Below are 22,775 nucleotides of genomic sequence, written 5' to 3' on the forward strand. Positions count from 1 at the left end.
AAACTCTAGAGGAATAAGACCTTACAAAACCTGCTTCATATCTGAAAGCTCCGAGTTGGGTGTTGCATTTTAGGTAACAGCTGAGCTGCGTGAGAAGGAGCGTGAGCTGCAAGATATGAGTGCGTTTCTGCGCAGTGTGACTCTGGAGAGAGACCAAGCATTGGCTGCCCTGAGCAAGAATGGGCTTCCCAGCAGAGAGAGACAGGTGGGCGATACCCTTCCTGACTATCCAAGACCTGCTGCAGCCTTGTGGGGCTGACTTTGACATAGGCAAGAGTATGTGTACAACATTAAACATGCATGAAATGGAATTGACCAAAAAAGAAACAATGCAATACCTGTAAAATTCAAGGGCTGATACTGATGGTTGCACAAAAGCCTAACATGTGTGCAGATTTGGTGCGGGGAAACTGGGTAATATTTGGGTGGTGCTTGTTTTACTATCCCAGGGTATGTTTGTGAGCGTGGGTTGATAAATTCATAGAACAATGGGGACAGCTTCATGACGATGGCATTGTATACACCATCATTATTGATTAAATCATCATTTATAAACACGCTTTAATCATCATGCATTTCTCCAGAATCTGAAGTCTTACTTTGGAGGTAATGTTGGTTTCCAGATGATGACAGCCTGAAGGAATCCACTGATCCAATTTATTGCATCTTGCCTGTTTTTTAATTTACTGTTATAATGAGTCAAGGAGGACGTTAGTTCACTGTCAGATGATCTGAAATAAACTGGAAAGTACAAGAAGATCTATCCTTGTCTTGGTTTAATCATATACATCAGGAGTGGTCTGAGTCAGTTGTGGGTGTGGAAGGTGATGGCGTTTTTTCCTTCATATAGAATTTAATGTTATAATGTTATCCTTTTCATCATACAGTATATCATTAATTTCTATTTGATATCCTTAGAACCTTTTCAATCCTACAAAGTTAACCCCTGTTTGATGGGCAAGGAAGTTTTGTAATTTTAAATAATAGATGGTAGTCCCTGCAAATAATTGAATATGAGCTTTTATGGGAATACTAGTATTAATTGTTCTTTGAAAAATAAACCACGTTATGTAGTTATATCAAAATCTTAATGTTTCTTGACAAACATACAAGATGAGTCAGCTAAAGTGAAACTATTAATGCAATTGTAAATAATTAATAAAAATAATGAATAAATTCAATATTCAGAAAAGGTTCCCAGTCTTTATTATCCAGTGTTCCTTTTCTCTGCTCTGTTAGTGGTTAAATTAAAGATCCTGTTCTGGGACATGTTGTTTTTACAGCAGACTAGGAGTTTAAACTACTAGCCCCTTTTAGTTGGATTGAAATTGCATAGTTGTTGGGTTTGGGCTGCTTCCTTATCATAGGTTTGAGTTCAGTAATTAAAAGGCACAGGGATCCTTGCTGAAGTCTGGTACTAAGACGACATTTTCATGATTTGTCATTTTGGTTATTTTTTTTATTCTGGGCACATTGTTGGACATCTACTTTAAAAAACAACAAGTAGAAAGGAATTGGAAGCATTTTCTGTGTGTAAAAAAATGCATTCTCTTCAGAGGCATTGGAGGAAACTCTCAAAGCAAGGTTCACAAACAGATATGTCTTGCCAGCGTGGGTCTCCAGGGAGACAGTATACTTGTTTCTGTTTGTTTTTTCCTTCAGTTGATTTAGTTCAACTGGCAGTTTTTGTTTTGTCCTTTCAAGGACTCTTGAGTCTGTGAACCATGCATAAATTGCATAAATCTACTGTATATGGGAGGTCATATTATTTTTTTAAAGAATGCATTACATGCAAGCACATTTATTATACCCACTGAAGTTAAGCAGGTGTGAGCCTGGTCAGTACCTGGATGGGAGACCTCCTGGGAAAAACTAAGGTTGCTGCTGGAAGAGGTGTTAGTGGGGCCAGCAGGGGGTGCTCACCCTACGGTCCATGTGGGTCCTAATGCCCCAGTATAGTGAGTGGGACACTATACTGTAAACAGGCGCCGTCCTTCGGATGAGACGTAAAACCGAGGTCCTAACTCTCTGGTCATTTAAAATCCCAGGGCACTTCTCGAAAAGAGTAGGGGTGTAACCCCGGTGTCATGGCCAAATTTCCAATCACAGTGCTGATGTTTAATTGTATTTTGAAATGTAATTGTTCTGCTTATATTAATCATTACATTGTCACTTACACACCACTTATCGGGCCGTATGATATATACTGTATATATAATAAGTATCAGAACACAACAGTGAAGTCAGTACAGCTATACGTGATTTCATACTGTTGTTGAGCTGCTTTAAGCTGAACATTTTTTTTCCTGACAGTCTGCGATGTGCAATAGAGGAAGTGTGCAAGAGCAGGTTGGATGATGTGCAACACAATATGAAAAACCGTCCAGGCTAACCCGGGTGAAACCGTACTGATTGTGAAATCTTTGACCTTGTATGGTTTTTATTTTAGCAAGACTGTGACATTGGTGGCTTGGCATTGCTTCAGGCTCTCTGCTTAGAAACCAACTGGAAATAGAAACTGTGGCTTTGGGCCAGAAGGGCAGAGCAGGTCAATACCAGTGAAGTGTTTGTATTCTTTACAGCACATCACAACACCCCAGGGTTTTGTTTCAATGTGAAAGTTAGTGTGTAGAGAAGACATGAATGCTTTCCTTTCTGAAACCTGTCTAAAGATTTGATTTCTTGGCCTTGACAAGACACTTGACGTATTACTGATTTATTATTAGTAGTAATTAAATTATTAATTACTTTAAAACATACTTCTGTGGTCTGATTGTTGTATGCTCTGTTGCATGTATTGTTTGCATGTCATTATTTTTGTATCGTAGTGATACCTGCAGAATATGCATCATCATCTTTTTATTGTCATTGGTTCAATAGCTTTTTATTGTTTTTTTTTCTGCTGTGAAGCTTGGCTGAAAAAAAAAACAATTAGATTTGATTGGGCTTACAAAAATCAGTTCCATACGGTGCTTTAGGAATTTAATGGCTAAATAGCCAAAAGAAGTATTGACCTGATCAGGTCTGTGGAACACAATAGCAATTGTCTTGTAATGGATTTGTAAATATGATTCTGTATGTTTTAACTTAGATTAACCTGTAACTGACTCGATAGCATGCTGCCTACCATTCTCCTAATATAAAGCTGCTGAAAACTATAGCCCAACCATAGATGAAACAGATTCTGCGTACTGGCTTTTTAAAAATTAAACAACACCAAACCTGGGGTTCCATCTGTGTGGAGTTTGTGTGTTCTCCCTGTGTTTGCACGGGTTTGCCCCTGGTGCTCCAGTTGCCTCCCACAGTCCAAAGACAAGCTAGTAGGTCAATTGGCTTCTGGAAAACCTGTCCCTGGTGTGAGTGTGCATGTCTATGTCTGTGTGTGCCCTCTGATGAGCTGGCTAATCCAGGGTGTGTCCCAGTTTGAGCCTGTTGCTTGCTGGAATAGATTCCGGCTCCCCACGAATCTAAAACTGGATTAAGCAGTTAGAGAATGGATCTCCAAAAATAAAAACACCTTGTAACCTAGCCTTCTGATTAGCTGACAATAAGCTGCTTCATGCTGCCATCTGATGACTGACTTTTGTAAGTGCATCCATTTAAAAAAAAAGATCTTGAAGGACAAATGTGTAGGTCACATCAAAAAGAATCAAATGCTTTATGATGTGTAATGAAATTGAAATGGAGGTTAAAAAAAGATTCTAAAATGGATTTGAGAGGTAAAAGGTCAGTTCATGCAGGCCATAAATCTAACCAATCTACATATAAATGTACCCATTCTCTTTGGTGCATAATGTTGTTCTAATGAATAAATCAGTAGCGTTGTATATCTTCATTCTGCAGATTGGGGCAAGAAGGCTATTTATTATACACTTATGTTGTCTCAGATAAATGTGTCAATCATAATCATAGTAGATCTCTATTTAATCACTGTACAGATAGAGAGATGGAGAAACAAAAGGCTAGACTGATGGGAAGATTATTACAGTCATCTTGCATGACCTATTATTGCAGTAAAATATGTTCCCCCAACAGGCAATCTAGAATTTTTAGAATTGTAAAATTATTTGTATTAAAACTAAATTGTTTTACTAAAATGATCAAAAGATGCACAGTGAGGATACCAAGTAGTTGTTTTCTAAAAATATTTTTAAATATAACAATTTTTGAATATAACGATATGTAGTTACAAATCAAACGCCATGTTAAACCACAGCAATGGGATTAAAGGTTGCTTCCTTGGAAAGCACAGTAGAATATGATACAAAGCACAGTCTACTGTAATGCTATGAAATGAAGTTCATAGGCCTTGTACGAAAGCTGCTGTCTTTCTCATGATTGATGGCGCCTGTTTCTCTGCAGCTGCAGGCGGGAGAAGGCAGCAGCTTCCCCTCGGATGAGATCCGCCGGCTGCAGCAGCAGAACGCCAGCCTGCGTGCCATCATTGCCGGGATGAGGAAGGACATGGAGGCCCTGAGTGAGCAGATACCTGTCCCCCCTGCTGCTCCCAAGACCCCACGTGGCACTGAGCCTGCGAAAAGCCCAGACGGTCCAGGGAGTCCGTTTATTCCGGGTACAGAGAAAAACATACTCATTTCAGCAAGTGTAATGCTTCTTTAACCTTTTTCTTATTCACTGATTGCATTTTAGAAAAATCTTTAACAAAGTAAATGATTAAAAGCTAGTTTTCAATCGTTTATAAGTGAAGAACATGACACTCTTTTTTTCTTGTGATTCAACCTTCAGCTAGTCTAAACAGAATCGTTAAAACTTTTGAGCTTCTCTATTCTTCATATGACAAATGCACAGTGGAGGCTAAAGACACTGCCTTACACTTCAAGGTATAAGACATAGCTTCACCGCACATGGACCACTGATTACAGCCCTATTCTGCTCAAGTCACCCGTCATACTATATAATTATACTGTAATGAGCCAGAGCTGGTGTTTGTGCCTCAGAGTACACCAAGTCACTGGAGGAGGAGGTAAAGGAGCTGAAGAAAAAATACAGGAGTTTGGAAGAACAGCTGGAGGAGGCACAGAGGGCTCCCAGTCAGCCCCCAGCCCCTGGCCTGGCACTTCCAGTGAGTGCTGATAATGCCTATCTCCAAAACCACATCCGCACTCTCAATGAAATAATAGGTAAGAGCCTCAGCTGCAGACCTTTCTAATAGCTAATTTAACCTTTAAAAAAAGAATATTTCAGCAGCATCTGATAATGCATTAACACTATAAGAAATTAAAAAATCATATGATCTCAGTAAAAATGTGTATAAAGATGTGCCCATATATTTTAGGCAATGGAGTTGCTAAGATTTACTAATAGGTCAATAGAAAATACAATGAATTCTTAAGCACTTACTGTAAGAGTGAATAATTCAAATTCAGTATTCTTAAATGTTGTGTTGTCAAGTCTGGATTTAGAATGTGATATATTCAGAATGGGCAGAATTAAATGTGCGGCTTTTATTTTTTAAATTATCCCTCTGTTTTGAAATATAGTTTGGGTCTGTATAGCTGCTCAGTAAGAGCTCTGAAGCAAATGTTTATTTTTTTGTTTGTTTTATAAGTGGGAGTTAAATTTGCCAAGCAGTGGCAATAGCATGTATAATACTAACAGTACGTTAGTCATCTCTAAAGAATGTTTCATTGCCCTTCTGCTAATGGATCTCATTAGGGATGAATCAGCTAATATTATGTTTTACTGTCCTGTGTGTCAGGGGGGCTCCGAGCAGAGAAAGTGTCCAGGTCTGCAGCTCTGAAGAAGCACGAGGTGAGGGTAGCCCACCTGGAGTCTGCCATTTCTCAGCTCACACAGCAGGTACTTGTGTGTTAACTATGCACAGCTTTTCTCAATTCTTCTGCTGCTATCCACACAATCTGTATATAGTATAGTAGAAGACAATTATCTTTTATTTGAATCCCAATCTTCTATCCTAAAATATTTTATTATATTTTGAGTCGCAAAATGATTTTTTTTAACCCACCTCCACCACCCCCATCTTTGGAGGACTTCTTTATTTTTTATTTTTCACTCTCTCATTTTTGTTCTTTTAAGGCAATAACAATAAAAAAATAATAATTAAAAAAAACTTCCTACTAATATTCTGAGCATCCAGTGCCATTCAAGTATGTCTCTAATGGGCCCCAAACATTCCTATACTCATTAAGTTTCCCCTGTAAATGATATGAAAATGATTTTTAAGATGCTCGAGTTACAACTCCTGTGATGGATTGGGAGGACATGCTCATCTGTAAATTCCACCTCTTAAAGCCCCATTTGTTGTTTTTTACTTAATTAAATAAGATAAACACCTAACAGGAGTGAACCTGTACCAGCACAGAAAGGAGAAAGAAGCTCCTCCAGTTCCCTGACCCATTGACACATTTGTCTTGTAGCAAGCAACAAACCCCACAGCAATGTACATGAAGGTTAGCACTGATTGCATGTCCCTTACAAGCTGGTGGGCGTCCAGCAAGCAGCTGGGGTTGATATTTTGCTAAGAGTTCAGAAAGGCCTGGACAACTAATTCCAAACCTACTTCCGTGGTGCTGAACCAGCTGTACCCTTCTGGAATCCTGGTAGAGTTGGCTTGAGACATGGCCTAGTTTCGAACTGGCAATGGCTGAATCAGAGGGCTCAGCTCGCTCTTGGACAGAGTGCCTTTGGGAACCACTACGGAGCTTCTGTGCCATTCATATTTTACATGCTGCAAACACCACCATGTCTTAAAGGAGAACTAGTATCGATTTGAGGAGTGGCACGTTTCTCACTGATATGCCTGATGTGCACTGGCAATGTGCTGCCTCTTGAGGGTTTCCTGCTCATAGCTGGTTATTGACATCATACAGACTCATCAATGTCCGAGCTGCAGGGCTCAGCCTGTGTTCTGAGTGCCTTTGCTGGCCAGGCCACTCGAGCACTGTTGATACAGTTCTGACAGAGATATCAATAGCTTAAAACTAGTATCTCAGAAGACCCAATTTACCAGTCTTTTTTTCTTTTGTAAAGTAGAAATAATTGTTTGGAACTGTAGAACTTGAAATAGATAGGTATATAATTTCCAAGGATCTTAGATATTTCCTTTTAGGTGTTTATGTAACATTAATGTTTTTTCCCTTGCATTGTGAAGGTGTAAATTAAATTTTGATATGTTACTAATGCTCCTTCCCCTGTTCTCCATATTCTCATTCAGTGTAAAATACCCAATGTAGACAAACACCACAAAACACTTATTTAGAACTATGCACTTGCACTTGGTAGAAGCATGGATTTCAAGACAAGCAAAAAGCAGTATCAAATTCTCCCTTTGTAATTTACATTTGGTTGTTGAGTCCCTCATTTATCTAGTTTTTAATTCAGGTTTCAAATACAGATAATTGATAATAGGTGTGAAACAATATTATCAATTGTTTGTAATTTATATTGTTATTGTGAGTAGGACAATATTTCAGGTCGTTTCTTATAAAACATCCTGGCTGGTACTCTGAAAACTCTGAAAGCAAACATTTTCAAGACTTTGTTTTTGCCTTTTTTTTTCAAATGAGTGTAAAAATATTGCAGATAACATCCTTAAACAATCCGAGATTTTCAATTTAGAAGTCTCATTGCGGGGATTAGACTTCTATGTCGTTCTGTCTAAGCTGCTCACGAAGCAAGCGGAGACTGATGAGCTGCGCTTCGAGCTGGCCAATCAGAGGAAGCGGAGCGGGGCGGAGGAGGCGGGGCTGCGGCAGCGTGTGGTCGCAGTGGAGATGGAGTTGGCGGAGGCGAGGCGAGAGGCGGAGGAGTACCAGAGGGGCAGTTTGCTGCAGAACCTGGAAGCTGTGTCCCTGGGGAACCAGGTGAAGGAAGACCGAAAGCAGTGGAAAGCAAGTCCGGGGTCATTAAGAGGATCTGATGGCACAATATATTCTATCCTCAAATATTAGAAGATCGAAACTATTTTGAAGGAGACATGTATCCATTATTTTGTTTCTGTAGATTCCTGTTGCAAAATAGTGGAATATTTTACCCTTTTCTGAACTCATATCAGTGTAGATGTACTGTAGAATTCATAATACTTTTTTTTACTTACAGTACATATTAATAAATAAAATGCTAAACTATGTAAGTTAATATCCCTTTAAAATTGTCTTGATTCATTAAGCATATAGTACACATTAATGTAACAAACTAATTCATTTCTAATCTTTAAGAATAAATTATTGCACATTATTCATCCATAATGAAGATTATGACATTTTATCTAGGCTATAATGAGCCTAATTCACATGAGGTTCTGATGACATTAAAAGTATGGAAGAAAATAAAGAATGCATTAAAACCAATTAGGAAAATGCAGCTGTTAAATGTAGGATATTGCTAAATTTGTGATTGTTACATGAGATGCTGTTCACGTCTCTGTTAAACATCTACTAAGTCTCTGTGAGTGAAGCTCAAAATATTTTGTTACAGAAAGCTGTGCATTTTTATGTCGAATTTCTTGTTTTATTAATATTTTCCCGTGTACATTTCTTTACATGGCTTGGCACCTCAATACCTGTCTGAACTTTTATCGCCCTACTCCCCACTTCGCAACCTCCGCTCTTCAAATTCTGCCCTCCTTACTGTCCCCCAAGCCCGTCTACATTGTATGGGCGACAGGGCCTTCTCCTGCTATGCCCCCAAGCTCTGGAACTCCTTGCCCAAGGATATTAGAGAGTCACCTTCTCTAAACTCCTTCAAATCCAGACTCAAAACCCTCCTTTTCAGAAAAGCCTTTACTTAACTGGTTCCATTCTTCACCCCTCTGCTCTTCTTAATACCATCTTCCACGGTCTCCTCTATTGTTATTGTTGTATTGTTGTAATTATAATTGTGTCCTGTCTTGTGAAATTTTCTTATTTATTGTTGTAGTCTTCTTATTTATTGTTATTGTCATCCTGTAAAGCGCTTTGAGAAGCCACCTTTAAAGGCGCTATATAAAATAAAGTTTATTATTATTATTATTTACAGTTCTCTTTATGTACTCAAGCACATGTTTTATCTGAAACACCATACAGGATGCTGAAATCTAGAAAGGTGTTTTTTTCAGTGTTAGATAAAGTTCTTCGTGCAACAACTGTGTTATGTAACTCCAAGGGGTTCATAAATGTTGGATTTTATCAGGTCTCTTATCAGGTGGTTAATCTGATCCAATTGCAAACATATCGGGATTCACTTTGTGCTTTCTTCTGTTAATTTACATAAAGCTTTTCTAATTGTTTTACTGATAATTGCATAAAACCAGAAATAGTTTATTTAATAATTAATAAATTAATTTGAATGATCAAGATTATTGTTGTTTGCTTTGAGAATTGTGGATAAGGAAGGTAAAGACTTTAGTATTTAAATGTAATTTTAATTTTGTGTCATAAGGCTAATCTAGAAAATTCTAATAGTCTTTTATTTATTCATCAATTTTTTTTACAAAAAATGAGCTTTTTGTATTTTAAAGTTTATCCTTTGCCATAGGTCTCTGCTTTGAAACTGGACATTGCAAGCCAGAGAGAGCCTATCATTGTTGAACAGGTATCAAAAATCGCTGTCTTAATACAATAAGAAAATAATGGAAATATAGTAGAGAACAATCTGTCAGTCAAAAAAGTTACAGAGATCTCTTTTTTTATTTATTTATTTTCAAAAAGAGCAAAAATAAGTAATAGCATTAACAATCCAGGTCTTTGACATTAGATAGTCACTGCCATTTAAGCCATAATTTGGATAAACCTTGATCATTCAAGTCTACTCCCAGTATGTCGTTATATTCAGTGGTGTAAAGTGGTATACGTACTGTATGACAGCTGTTGGTTGTCAGTATTCTCACTTTGTGTGTATTGTTTGTTTTGTTTTTATTCCTGCCACTGCAGAGCGAGATGGTGAAACAGCTACAGGATGAGAACCTTCGATTGAGGCAGCTTCTTGTGGCAGAGCGCCCTGAAGCAGGGTTGTTTGGGAAAGAGAGAGTCAGCGTGCCCGCGCTGCGGTCCAAACTGAAACAAGCTGTCCGCTACATCTCTCAGCTGACCCGCGACAAGGAGCAGCTGATCGAGATGGGGAACAGATTGAGGGCCCAGCTGGCTGAGGCGGGGCTGAGTGGTAAGCCCTTTTACCTTCACCTCTTAGAGCTTCTGTAACACAGCTGGCTTCTGCTGTAGGTGCTGAGTCCATTCAACATAGAAATTCAATTCAGAAATGTTTATTATTGCAAAACCTTCTTTAATCTCAGGTTTTTAATCCTTTTCAGTGCTGGGTTTCCGTACTTTCATAGCATGTTAATATGTGACCCATCATGAATCTGAGTGAAATAATTAACAGGAAGCAAGAGTAACAGCACATGAGTCCAGCTTGTTGGTCTTCCACGTCAGTGCCTTGATCCAGGATTTACAGATGAATTTGTGAAGCGTCAGCTGTGCTTTTAATTTGGGGAATGATTTTTGAAGAAATGCAAAGCCCACCTTCTTCCGGAAGTCATTTAAAACCTGCTCTGCACACTGTTGATTTACCCCCAGAATCTGGAAAATCGCCTTCCTTCTGGTGTGCAATAACAACATCTCACACTTGTGTGTACAAATTCTCAGTATTGCTGAAATTATTTTTGATCCTATAAATTCTATTGTTTTGGATCTTATATTTTTGTATGTTTTTATTAGAGGGTAAAATTAATTGAGACACAAATACAGAAAGACTTTATCATAACGAAAAGGTTGCGTGGTATAATTTCTGCATCTGTTTCCACTGGTAATGACATTTTAACTACACTGGGTAGCGTCCTATTGTCATGGCATCAATTTTACATTTCCATTTAATAATAGATGGCTCATACCAGAGCACTGTAGATTCTTCTTCATTATATTTTGGTGTTCATCTTAAACACCCATTTTTAGAAGTTTTAGTAAACAAAAATTTAGCTGAGTTTCTGAATTATTAAGTTCAGAAGTATTGATTTATTTGCAAATTATTTTTCTTTGCATTAGTCATTAAACAGTTTTATTGTGCAGAGTCATCATCACAACGATTTTTTTCTTGGAGCTAAAATTGATAAAGAAAATAATGCCAGTATAAAAACTAGAAAGGAAAGGCTCCACAACTGACATGTGTGCCAGCATGGACAGCTTTCAGCTGATGTAGCTCCACACTCCATTATTTCAACATTGCACCAAATGTCTTCAACATCTTTAATGAAAGGATTAATGTCTTTCTGAGCAGGCCATCAGTTCCCGAGCTCTACAAATAAACCCACTGAAGTTCTCGTCCCTTCAGTCTCAGAATCTCACTCCATGAAAAGTACAACCCAAGACCCACAGAACCGCCTGTTTGCTCTTGAGCAGCTCCAGTACCAGCTTACCACACAGGTGAACCAGTCTGCAGGTCTTTCATTTGCCACTGACATTGAGCATTCTGCCGAGGAAGGCCATAGAAAACATTACCTTTAATAAATCTAGTCTGAGTTTTGTATGTTAGTCTTTGATTACAACCTTGTTTTTATAACCTGTTGATCTTAATGTATGTTTAATTTCATTACTGTGTAGAGAATTCTATATGACAAATTTCAGCATGATCTCAGGAGACCCTTTTATTGGAGGTTGATGTGCATGGAGAATTATTTTTATAACATATTGTGTGGACTTTTAAATCTCGTCTGCCAGTAACAAGCTTTTGAGGATTTCATTTTCAAGTCCTCTTAGTTTTGAAACTTGCCTAAGCTTCAAACAGTGCGCCACTTTTTCTTAAAAAACTGTCTTTTCTACTGAAAACTCCCTTTCAGGATAATAGAGAGCAAAGTCTTAACAGTATATATAGATATGTTGTGCTGTTGTCTTAATCCGTTGTGTCTATTTAGGTTCCTGTTATTAACATTAAGTAGAAGTTTCTTCCAGTAGGGGGCAGCAGAATGAAAGAATTGGCTTTGATTGTATGACCAGCATTAGCTTAAAAATATTTCCTTTCACTGGTAATAACAAAGTTGACTGTCGCTTGATTTTCTAAATTTTTTACATAAAATGTTAGCTTGCTTTGAACTACAAAAGTCCTAGCTTTGCGAGAATGACAATTCCTAGTTTGGGTCGTGAGGAACCACTGTGTTCATGTTCATTAAATGTGTTAACTACCATTCAACCAAAACAGATTTTTTAACTCACGTTTGCATGAAAAAAACATGCATTATAAGCTTATTTGGAATAAAAAAACGAACAAAGTGGTTTATGTTTTAACATTTTTCTCTGGTGTATATCTTAAAATGAACAGTACTGGTGCTGATGGAATAGATTTTGGAAATGTTTTGTACTGTTGCCTGCCACATTATTTGCTTTGTTTGCTCATTTATCCCCTTCATCTTTCTCAGGAACTGCAGTATGCTCAGCGAGAGCAGTATAAAAAGACCCCTATAGTTGTACGTTACAACTTGTCAGACAGTGAAAGTGGGGACAAAATCAGGATTAATAATCCATGGGATCAGCATTCAAAGTCTGACCTCAGTAAGGAGGTAAGATTACATTTCCAGTAGTTGTTTTTAATTATAAATTCACAGCTACAAGATTAAGATAGCATAGTATATAAAGTAATGAAGGTATCTCTTTGAGAAACCTCCAGTGATTATTTTACACTTTTCTGTACTCATAAATTTTCCTTGATTTGTGCAATTTTCCCTTTCTAGAAAAAAGCTAATCCTCCGCATTTTAAGAACAATGTCAGAAGCAGGAAGGAGAACACACCTCCAGCTTCCAGCCATTCACATAAACCGCACCAGGTGGAGCCAAGCCAAACATGTCCTGAAGTCAGGCCACACTCTGACCAGTCACAGCTCATCATATCATCTCTGGGAACTGACAGTACTCTGCAAGATGTCTGGCAGATGCTGGACAGAGGCTTGAGTTCCTCTGGCTCCACACCTCAGGAGGGTTTTGAGAGAGGTAGGTGAGGGGGCGTAACTGTCCTAATATCTTTTCTGTTCTCTCACTCCCTTTCATAAACATATCAAACATTTTTAATTGACAGGTTAAAATGTCAAAATTCAGCAGTTATTGGGACAAATAAATAAGCAATCAAATTTAGTCGAGAGCAAAAGAAGAATCCCTTCATAGACTTTTTCATATGTAACTTGTTTCAAGTCCCTTTTGAATGCTCTGTCCAACTGTTTTCCCATTCTGAGATGGGATAATTTTTTAAGCCCACTGTCCTGTCCTAAACAACAATATTTCTTTCTCTCACATGATGCTTTCGTTAAATATTGACTCCTTTATGGGTGTTCACATTACCAGAAAGGGATCATATGAACATTAAAAAGTTTGCAAAGGAAAGGAGGCCATTTAGCCTATCTAGCTTTTTTTAAGCAAATTATTCTGAGGGTCTCATCGATGTGTTTCTTGAGATAAGCCAAGGTCTTGTCTCTGACAGCATGGGTGTAGAAAATGTTCTGGACTCACACAACCCTTTGTGTTAAGTTGTAATCCTGTTTTAATTGAACTTGTACATACAGTGGTGTCCACTGGTTCATGTCTCTGTTCATCCTGAGGAATTCCATTGGATCGATTTTGTTAATGCCTTTAAGGATTTTAAATACTGGAATCAGATCTGCTAGTAGACTTCTCTGTTCCAAGCCAAAAAGGTAAAGTTCTTTTAGTCAGTGTAAGATATTCCTTTGAGCCTAGAATAGTACTGTATCTCTTCTTCTTATGTGGACTGATTCCAAAGTAGCAATATTTTTTGTATATGTAAGTGAAATAAAATATAACGTATATGTTTTCTTTCATTATTTTAAAAATAACATTAATTTAACTTTAAGACTTACAGTATTAATTTATTTGTTCATTTGGGGCACTGCTTTCTAACCTTTAATATGCTTTGTGTTGGAATTAATCTGTTCTATGTTTAATGCAGGATATATTTAAATTGCTGATTCCATCTATATGCTATGCCTTTCTACATCTCTTAAACTCTTTCCTGAAATTGTAAACCTTTGTTTTGGACATACACAGTTTCAAAATATACATCAGAGTGTACTATATCATGATCAGAATTCCCTAATTCTTTCACCTCCGTTTTCCTCTGTCTTGAGTTTTTGAAAACACCAGATTAAATCAGGCATTCCCTCTGTTAAGCGTTTTGGCAAACTGAATAAGGAAGCCGTTGTTAACCATGTTTATCACTTCAGTTTCAGTTGCTGACACCCCTGCTGGTATTTCCCAATCAAAGAGAAGAACATTAAGATCTCTCATAATCTCACGTCTTCCATTTCACATACATCTTTGATTTCATTATATTAGATTTAATTATATATGTACTGTAAATTGGTAGTTTGAATGTCATTTGAACATTTATGTTTTAGTACTAACAGTAATTTATCTTAAGAGTTAAAAGATTACCGTATTGCTTCAAATTGGAATATAGATACAAAAAAATCAAGAGAAGCAAGTGTATTTCAATCTTTATAGGATGAATATTTTTTTCTTTCATTGCCTTATATTATAGCACAATAACCTATTGTAACATACCACAAGCACTGAGAACATGCAGAATATTTTTGAAGAGGTAATCATGTCCCAAAATACTTGAATTAATTAATAGTTTTTATTTATTGTAATTGTTGTTGGGGAAAAAATCCTCCTTTTTACAAAAAAGGGTATTTCAAGAAACATTTTCTGTAACTGAATTCCTTTAAATCACATATTCATTAAAAAGATCAACAATGTATTTGCATAACTTGTTTCTGTGACTACAAACTATTAGCTTGTTCAGAAAAGGTAATGTAATTCCTAATTCACATTTCATCATTTTCTTCCAGTCCCTAATCCAGTCTTGGGGAAAAAATAATATTTGCTTTCAAGAAATATCGATTATGTGTTGTAGTACCTATTGTAAAACAACATTTAAATAATTTAATTGCAGGCATCATAAATCACACTGAAAGTTATTGTTTAAAATTTCCAGAGGAATAAATCAGATTTCATAATTTCTGACATAATTTAGCAAGACATTTGGCAGGAAAAAACTACATTTGTGAATTGCACTGACGGCCAAGGAAAAAAGACCTTGCACTGTGGCTCCTGGCATTTGCTCAAGGACGAAGGTTTCCTAATTTGAGGAACTGGCCTTAGCCCACAGTCGGCAGACAGAGCAGCTTTCTCTTTAGGTGACTGGTGAACGCTGAGAGACATTTCTCAACTAGCTAACATAAGCCAGGGTAAGGGCTATCAGGCTTTTGTAATGTGAACAAGAAACTGGTTAATCATTGATTGTTTTACAGAATCAGAATGAAAACATATTTTCATCAACAAAATATTCTCTAGATGCGTGGGATTCCCAGCAGATAATATTGAAATACTACAAAGCTGTGTTTCTTCACTCTTGACAGTATTTCACTGTTCTGGCAGCTCACCTATTAGTTGTAATAACTTAAGTCATTCTGCTGTACTGTTGAAAGGGTAAGGTATTTGCATATTATACTGCATAAATCAAGGACAGCTCACACCATAAGTTAAAGATTCCTGTATCTTCTAATTATGCATACTTTGTACAGTATTTAAAAACATACTGCTGTTTTCTCTCTAGTGACTTACAGCTCACCTACTGCACAGAATGCTAGTGAGAAACTGTAGGGAGTTTAATCACTACTTGTCGTTTGTTGCTGTGATACATTGCTAGAGCATAATTATTAGAATGGATTAATGGTTTGGCTCTTTGACTGAAAACATAGAAAACATTTATCGTTTAATGGTTCTGTGCTGAGCAAGAAGGTAAAGTAACATACAGTATGTTTCTGCGTACTCATTGTTCTCACATTCTCATTGTGATGCTTGGAAATGTACATAAAGGTTTGCAGAAATGGTTTTCTGTGTGTATTTCTTCATTTTAACCCCCCTGTTAAATTGTGATTTCAACCTGCTGACAAACAAACCATTTCTGACTTGAAAAATTAAGTCTTCAAATGAAATAAACAGTGGTGTTTTATTACATTAGGAAACTAATGGGACAAGTGAATTTGTTTACTGTCATAAGAATAAATCTTGATAAATTATGAAGATTTGTGTATGACACATAGTTGTTAGTTGTCTTATGTGGCAAATTGCATCCATATGTGAAATATTTCCCATCTGTGTGTTATTTTCCTTCCTTTAGCAGAAACCAGTATTTTGCTGCATAGCAAAGGTATAACACTGAGATAGTTCATGAGAACTAATGGAAAACAATTGAAAGTCAGTTACCCTTTCCAGACATTTTTATACAACTACATTCTGTGTACAAGGGGCTTATTCTGTTTTACATGCTAATTGATATGAAGGTTTAAACTATTTATTGGCCTCATCTGTGTCAAACAGTTCTGCTTTTGTTATATACAGATTGTTTCCTGAGGGAAGAGAAAAACAAAACTGTGCTTAAGAGAATAAGCGCAGCGTTATGAATGAATCATTCTTCTGAATGCTTATGTTATGTCTTATTGTGCTTGTGATATGTCTGGAAAATACAACTGATACTTTATACTGGAACTGCAATTAGGAAATTAATTTCTCATGCATTGTGAAGGGTCTATGTATATTTGACAGTTAAAATATATTGCAGTAACAATTGTTATGTTTATCAGTTTGAAGCGAAGAGAATTTTGCAATGACAGGCTGTTATTTGGTAACTGTGCGTGATCACAAAGTGTGCAGTCTTGTCTGAGTCCGTGCTGTAACAGTATTAGTGGGCATTGCCACATTATTGACAGAAGTCAGGCTGGTAAACAGAGCTGCCTTATTGTTTAATTGCTGACTGGAATGTTGGCAGCGTGTTCCAGATTAGCATCAGAAACACTTCATCACACCTAGCAGATAAAAGGGCACAGCACAGGAAGGTATGAATTTTGACCAGTACTGGGCATGCTTAAAAGTACCTCTGGTAGAGAGTTGAAAACATGTATTAAAAGTATTTGCCCAGTTGCCAAGTCTTTGCATAATAAAATAATTGGAAAATTTTCAAATGATCAAAAAAGTATAAATGAAAAGTTTGTTGTACGTAGGATCTTTATGACTTAATTCTGTGAAGATTCAACACTAAGTAATTTATTTTTGATGCGAGTTAGAGGGAATCCTGAGTAGCTCAGCCAGTTGAGACCCTTCGAGGTCTGTACAGTCCAGGCGTCACCGATAGCCTGATGCGGCCAGGGTTTCTCAAGAGGACCTGTTCAATTGTCCAAGGACTCCCAGGGTAAGATGTGATAGAGTCTTTATGTGAGAGCCAGTGAGAGAGACAGTGCCAGTGCTAGATTACCTATTAGGTGCTGAAGGTACTGTGCACCTCTCATGACCCATGGCAGTGTGATGCAGCTTCAGGCCAGGTTGAAATGTCAATACCAAGTTGGGAGCATATAAAAGGAAAAGGTATTGTAAATTCTAAAATTAACGCATCTATTTATAGTACAATACAAATATACAATATACTATAGCAGTTTTTGTAATAAAGTTATATGAAGTAATACAACTCATTGTTAAATTCCTTTGAGAATGTGATATTATTTTAAACATTTATTTGTGAGAATGCTTTATTTGAATTGCAGTAAATCCAGAAGAATGAGTATGCTTTTTGTATTATATAGGAAGTCTAATTTTAGTTTCAAATTGATCTAATGCTTCCAAAAGAATATGTGATATACGATATGTGATCAGTTTAAAGGATTTTTAGCTGAAACAAATAGGATAGACTTAGCTTTTAGACTTTATTGAATTATAATTTTATTATGTTGCTTTACAGCGTCAGTGCTTCATTTTCTTTTGTGATATAAAGTCTACTGTATGTCACTGGGGTGTCTTTATATTTATTATTAACAGTACAGAGATCTGAAGATAAGTTCAGGTTGCAGCTGATAAAAGCAGTCTGCTGTAGTCAATAACTGGTTAGAGGTTATCACAAATGGTTTCAACAATGTTTGCGTTGTATTTACACATCTCACCTCTCTGTTCTAGTAGCCTGGTTCAGGCACAAAAGTCATACATTGAACAGCAGGACACTGCTACCCAAGGTCTCTTCATCTCTGCCTGCCCATATCAATAGTGGAGCACAGAACATAAGAAAGGCTGGACGTGAGAGGAGGCTCTTCGTCTTTTCTAGCCCCTTTTAATAGTACATGCATAATCCAAGGCTCTCCTCCTGTCATTTCTTAAAAGATGCTTTGGCTTCAGCTTCAATAGCATGGCTGAGTAGCCTTTTCTATTCTCCCACAGCGCTCTGTGTGAAAGAACTGCCTTCTGGTTTCAGATTTAACTGTATTTCCATATACTCTAGTTTCTATGAAGATTATGTTATTAACATCCACATCACCTTAAATGGACTCAGGAGTTAAAAGGGCTGATGACTATGCTGCTTCCTTTGGTCGCCATGTAGCACTTTTCTATGTATTGATATTTTGCTGACATAACAAGCAACGTGATCATTCGACTCGAAAAAATGATCAGTTCACAGTGGGTCCTTTTTTGTTGGGCTGTCATAATAAGACAATGAGAAAATTTGATTTAAAACAAGCAGGGCATTCATGACCAGAGTGTTAATAAAAGCCTGTTAGTCTTTAGCCTTTGTGATTTTGTCCTTGCAGTGCCTGGTGTGGGTGTGGCTGGGGCCAAAGAGGCAGTCCAAGGACCCAGCATCCCTGTTCTAGAAGATTCTGTGAGAGTCCAGGGGAAGAGAGCAGACCTTCAGCCGAGGAAGACTCCTGGGAAATCATCTGAGCCCAGCCAGAAACACAAACAACACAGCAAAACTCCAAAGATCAGAAATTACAACATAAAAGACTGAAAGGAAATTGATATAATTTATTTCAACACCATCAGCACAACTACATTTGTATTGTAAATTACATGTACAGACTGTGTGGTACAATTTGTTTTTCACAGTCTTGTGTTCACAATTTTTAACCTAACTCATCAAATGGCAATCTAGAAGTCTGTACTGTCCATAAATTCGGAAAGGATCATGGTGAACAGTTATTACAGAAATGTTTTGAACGATTAAGAAAAAATAGGGAATCCGTGAAATTTACATAAAGCATTTGAAGTTGAGAAATTTCATTTTTATGTACAGTCTTTTGGATAATAGATTGATTTCTGTTTGTACTTCTGAGAGTTGTAAGGGACTGAAATAGTATGCAGAAACTCTGGAGCTTCTGTGTGCAGAGACTGGGCTTTATACCAAAGCAAATGATGTTAGCTAATCTTGAACTGACAGCACACTGGTCTTTGAGCTGTGGCCTGACTTCTCTCAATACCATGTTAGATTTCAAATTCCTGATACTTTTTCTGTGCTTATTTTAGTGCCAGTACTTTCTTACAACAAAACACATATGCTTTAATTGTGTATTATATTTAATATATCCTTTTTTACTTCAAAATAACTTGTAAAATAAATATCAGCGCTGATTAAGAAATTCTCAAAGATTGTATTTTATATGCATTTCAGATTCATCATTGTGAATTAGAATTTCTACAAATTTAAATCATAACCTGTCTAACCCTACTGTTTTGCTTTTTCTATTTTGGCGATTCACATATTTCTTCATAACCTAAATGCTTTATACACTGTATTTAAAAATTGTTGCACAGTTCACGCCAGTAGATCTAAATGGACTTTTAAAGTGAGAGTAGAAATGTCCTAAATCAGGAATGAACAACTCCAGTTCTTGGGGGCAGGTACTTTTACTTTAGCTATTAATTAAAATCCAGAAAGTTAGTGATCAAGGGCTTTATCTGAATTAGTAGTTCAGGTTTCAAAGACCATGAGATGAGTGAAAATCTTGTGGGCCTCCTGGCCTGGGTTTGTTCATACCTGATGTACATGTTGAAAATAGTTTATTCCATTGTTTTTCAGCCATTTTTCATTTGGTCAGAATGCTTCACCAGTTGGGTTTTCTATGGACTACACCAATGAGCAGTCTTCCCTAGTCAAAATGCTTTAGAATTTGGATTACAAATGAACAAAATCTTTTGTTTGATAGATTAATTTTTCCTTTTAAAATAAATTCAAATAGGGGCAGCTTTCCCAGTTCTTTATCCGATTTTCCAAAAATGGGTAATGTACTAAAATACTTTAATAATAAAGGCTTTCTTTTCAAGAATTGTATTTTACTTGAACCATAGTAACCCCTCTGCCTGCAGTCAGTGCGGGGTAAGTAACCTGAAATGAATCTCAATTCACAGCCTTTCCTGGTTACATCACCAACACAATTTCCACAGACACTAACTCCTCCTATTCTATACTGTCATCACATCACCCTATCGCCTAGCAACACCCTCACATTCACTGTGATTGGACTAGGCCACACACCCCTTGCTTATGATTTGTCCACTTTTAGTCTCATTAGAATATTACTGTTGGAGGTAGTGCCATGTACAGTCACTTACAAAGACTAATTTATAGCTTTGTTTCGTGGGTCCGCTTGCATTTCAATTTTTTTTCCTTCAGCAAGAAATATTACTTTTTTAATTTAACTCCTATGAGTTAGTGTTCCCACAGAATAAGGCAATACTTCTTAAAAGTCATGACTTCCTTTAATCTGTAATTGCACTCGGAGCTTTGGGGCTTTTTTCATTGTTCAGCTTTTCGCAGTACTCTTCTATATGCATCCGAGTTCACTTTAAACCTGTCGGATTGCATTCATTGTTCCACTCGAACAAATGCTCCCGGAAGTGAAACAGTGTGAGATTTAGAACTTAAAGTCTGTACTTCAAGGTAATATTTGGACTGCAATGTAAGTGTGTAGCATTTCAATAGGAAAACTCACTTTCAACCTGTGAAAAAATATAGAAGGGAAGCAGTACTAAGAAAACCCAACCTAGAGCAAAAAATATATAACCACACCGTAAGGCCAGGAATATGTTAAGAATTTTGGAGGTACACAAAGCAGTTCTATTGATCATCTCTAGTTACAACAGTAGAAGTATACACACTCTCGGTCACTGAAGTTCATTCACTTCCCATTAGAACCAATAATGACCATGATGAAGGTCACAACAATATCAGCAGTGTTTGCAAAGAGAACTTTAACCACATTTAACCTCCTCTGCTCTCTGCTGGTATCGTCTACTACAACATTATAACCTCTGTGAGCACTTCACAGATGCCCGTTTCATATTGCCAAAAGGTTCTTACACACAGACGTATCTGGTTAAAGAAGCCTATGCATCACAAAGGTTTTTAATTGTCTCCCTGAGACTTTAAAGAATCCTGAGACAAGTGAACATGTCCTTTAAATAATAGAAAAAATGAAAATGTCCATATTGAAATGTTTTTCAAGTCCCCTACTGATGTTTTTAAGATGTACTGAAATAAGAATAGTTATTTTAGAATAGGACTTGAAGTTTACTAGGCAGAAGCAAATGAGAAAAAAACCTCATTTGAGTGAATGAGAGGAGGAGGGGGAACACAATTTTCTCATTATACAGGGGCAACCACAGAGCAGTGATTGGCTGAATTAAGCAGGACTGATCTACATGCTGTAGAGTTTCTGCACTATTGCCACGTGCAAGAGCAAAGCTTCTGACCAGATATTTTCAATACCTGAAATCAAAAGCCTTTAACACAATTGACCCTTTCTGTGCTCTTTGACTGCCAGTGATGTGATCTCAAGTGTTTGGGACTTTGATCCACTACCGTTAAATTAAGGAAGACAGCAGTAACGCATGAGGCACCTAAAGTAGTCTTCCCCAAGACAACAAACTCATATGAAAGTACAATATTTATTGTATACTGTCTAAACGCTGTTGTGCAACAGTCTTAAGACACAATTCTCAATTAGAATGTACATATGTTTTGAGCATCAGCTATTTACTAAAAGCCTCTACTTGTCTTTTCTACTATTATAACAATATTGACTATTATTAATACACCTTAGAGGGGCAATGAGGCTTTTGATTGTCCCATATTTAATTTACAGTGATCAGAATCTTCAAAAATGTGATCAATACAACCAAGGTAAACTACGTAGAAGCAGCTGCAATGACGTGTACCATTTAAACCTTCAGTTCCGTCTCCCAATTACAGTACTCGTCGTCAGGGGCTCCACGTCATTAACTTATTTCGATCCTCTCTATAGTATATATCCACAAACCTATAAGGCTATTTTATTACTAAAAAATACTGATTCATTTGAATTGATCCAGTGAAAAGAGAACAGTACGAAATGATAGTATTTTACATGACTGATTTTAAACGTTTGTGAAAATCGTATGATTCCCTTACTCGTGTCCCGTCACTGATTACACTGACAACACTTATTTTTAATATAATTAAAAATATAATACAATTATATATTTTAATAATTAAAAATAAGTAGGACGTCAAATCTTAGTATCTATTTGTGTCACTTTTCCTGTTCATATTGATCCAAGTAAAAGCCTATTTTACTTAATACATCCGTACATGTGTCTGACATATTCCTGCGCAATGCACGCTGTTTGCTAAAAGTGACGCTGAGATGAAGAAGTAGAAAAAGATCGAATATATTACGGATGATTTGGAAGTGAACCATAAAATTAATTTACTGTCGCCGGCATTGAGTGGAAAGCGTGTTTTAAACAATCGACTGCATCGCCCTTTTGTCAAAACCAATAATGTTTAAAAAATTAATAAAACGAAGTACGTTATTGTAATCCAGATAATTTCTGGCTTCTGTTGCCAGGTCCATTTGGAAATGGATGCTGAGGACACTGTACAGTACTGTATTACAGTTTCCAGCAATGATGACCTAACCTGGCGCAGTCTTCCAACGAGCTTGGCGTTGGGTGCCACGG

The 22,775-nt window shown here is 37.0% G+C and overlaps 1 protein-coding gene across 3 annotated transcripts in view; it reads left to right on the plus strand.

The window, feature by feature from the left end:
* ccdc57 (coiled-coil domain containing 57) overlaps positions 1–19,414 on the plus strand; it is a 30,187-nt gene extending 10,773 nt beyond the window's left edge. For 2 of the 3 annotated variants that reach the window (XM_088599683.1, XM_088599684.1), the window contains exons 10-20: positions 74–205; positions 4,363–4,573; positions 4,959–5,141; positions 5,720–5,820; positions 7,644–7,844; positions 9,496–9,552; positions 9,891–10,119; positions 11,230–11,375; positions 12,365–12,505; positions 12,677–12,932; positions 18,587–19,414. In XM_088599683.1, coding sequence (XP_088455809.1) covers positions 74–205; positions 4,363–4,573; positions 4,959–5,141; positions 5,720–5,820; positions 7,644–7,844; positions 9,496–9,552; positions 9,891–10,119; positions 11,230–11,375; positions 12,365–12,505; positions 12,677–12,932; positions 18,587–18,786 — 1,857 coding nt within the window. In that variant the 3' untranslated portion in view covers positions 18,787–19,414. The remainder of the gene's footprint in view (positions 1–73; positions 206–4,362; positions 4,574–4,958; positions 5,142–5,719; positions 5,821–7,643; positions 7,845–9,495; positions 9,553–9,890; positions 10,120–11,229; positions 11,376–12,364; positions 12,506–12,676; positions 12,933–18,586) is intronic. The other variant, XM_088599685.1, reaches the window with a different exon arrangement.
* The last annotated feature ends 3,361 nt before the right edge of the window (positions 19,415–22,775 follow it).

Source organism: Lepisosteus platostomus, chromosome 11 (assembly GCF_059453375.1).
Source record: "Lepisosteus platostomus isolate fLepPlt1 chromosome 11, fLepPlt1.hap1, whole genome shotgun sequence".
Classification (NCBI taxonomy): domain Eukaryota; kingdom Metazoa; phylum Chordata; class Actinopteri; order Semionotiformes; family Lepisosteidae; genus Lepisosteus; species Lepisosteus platostomus.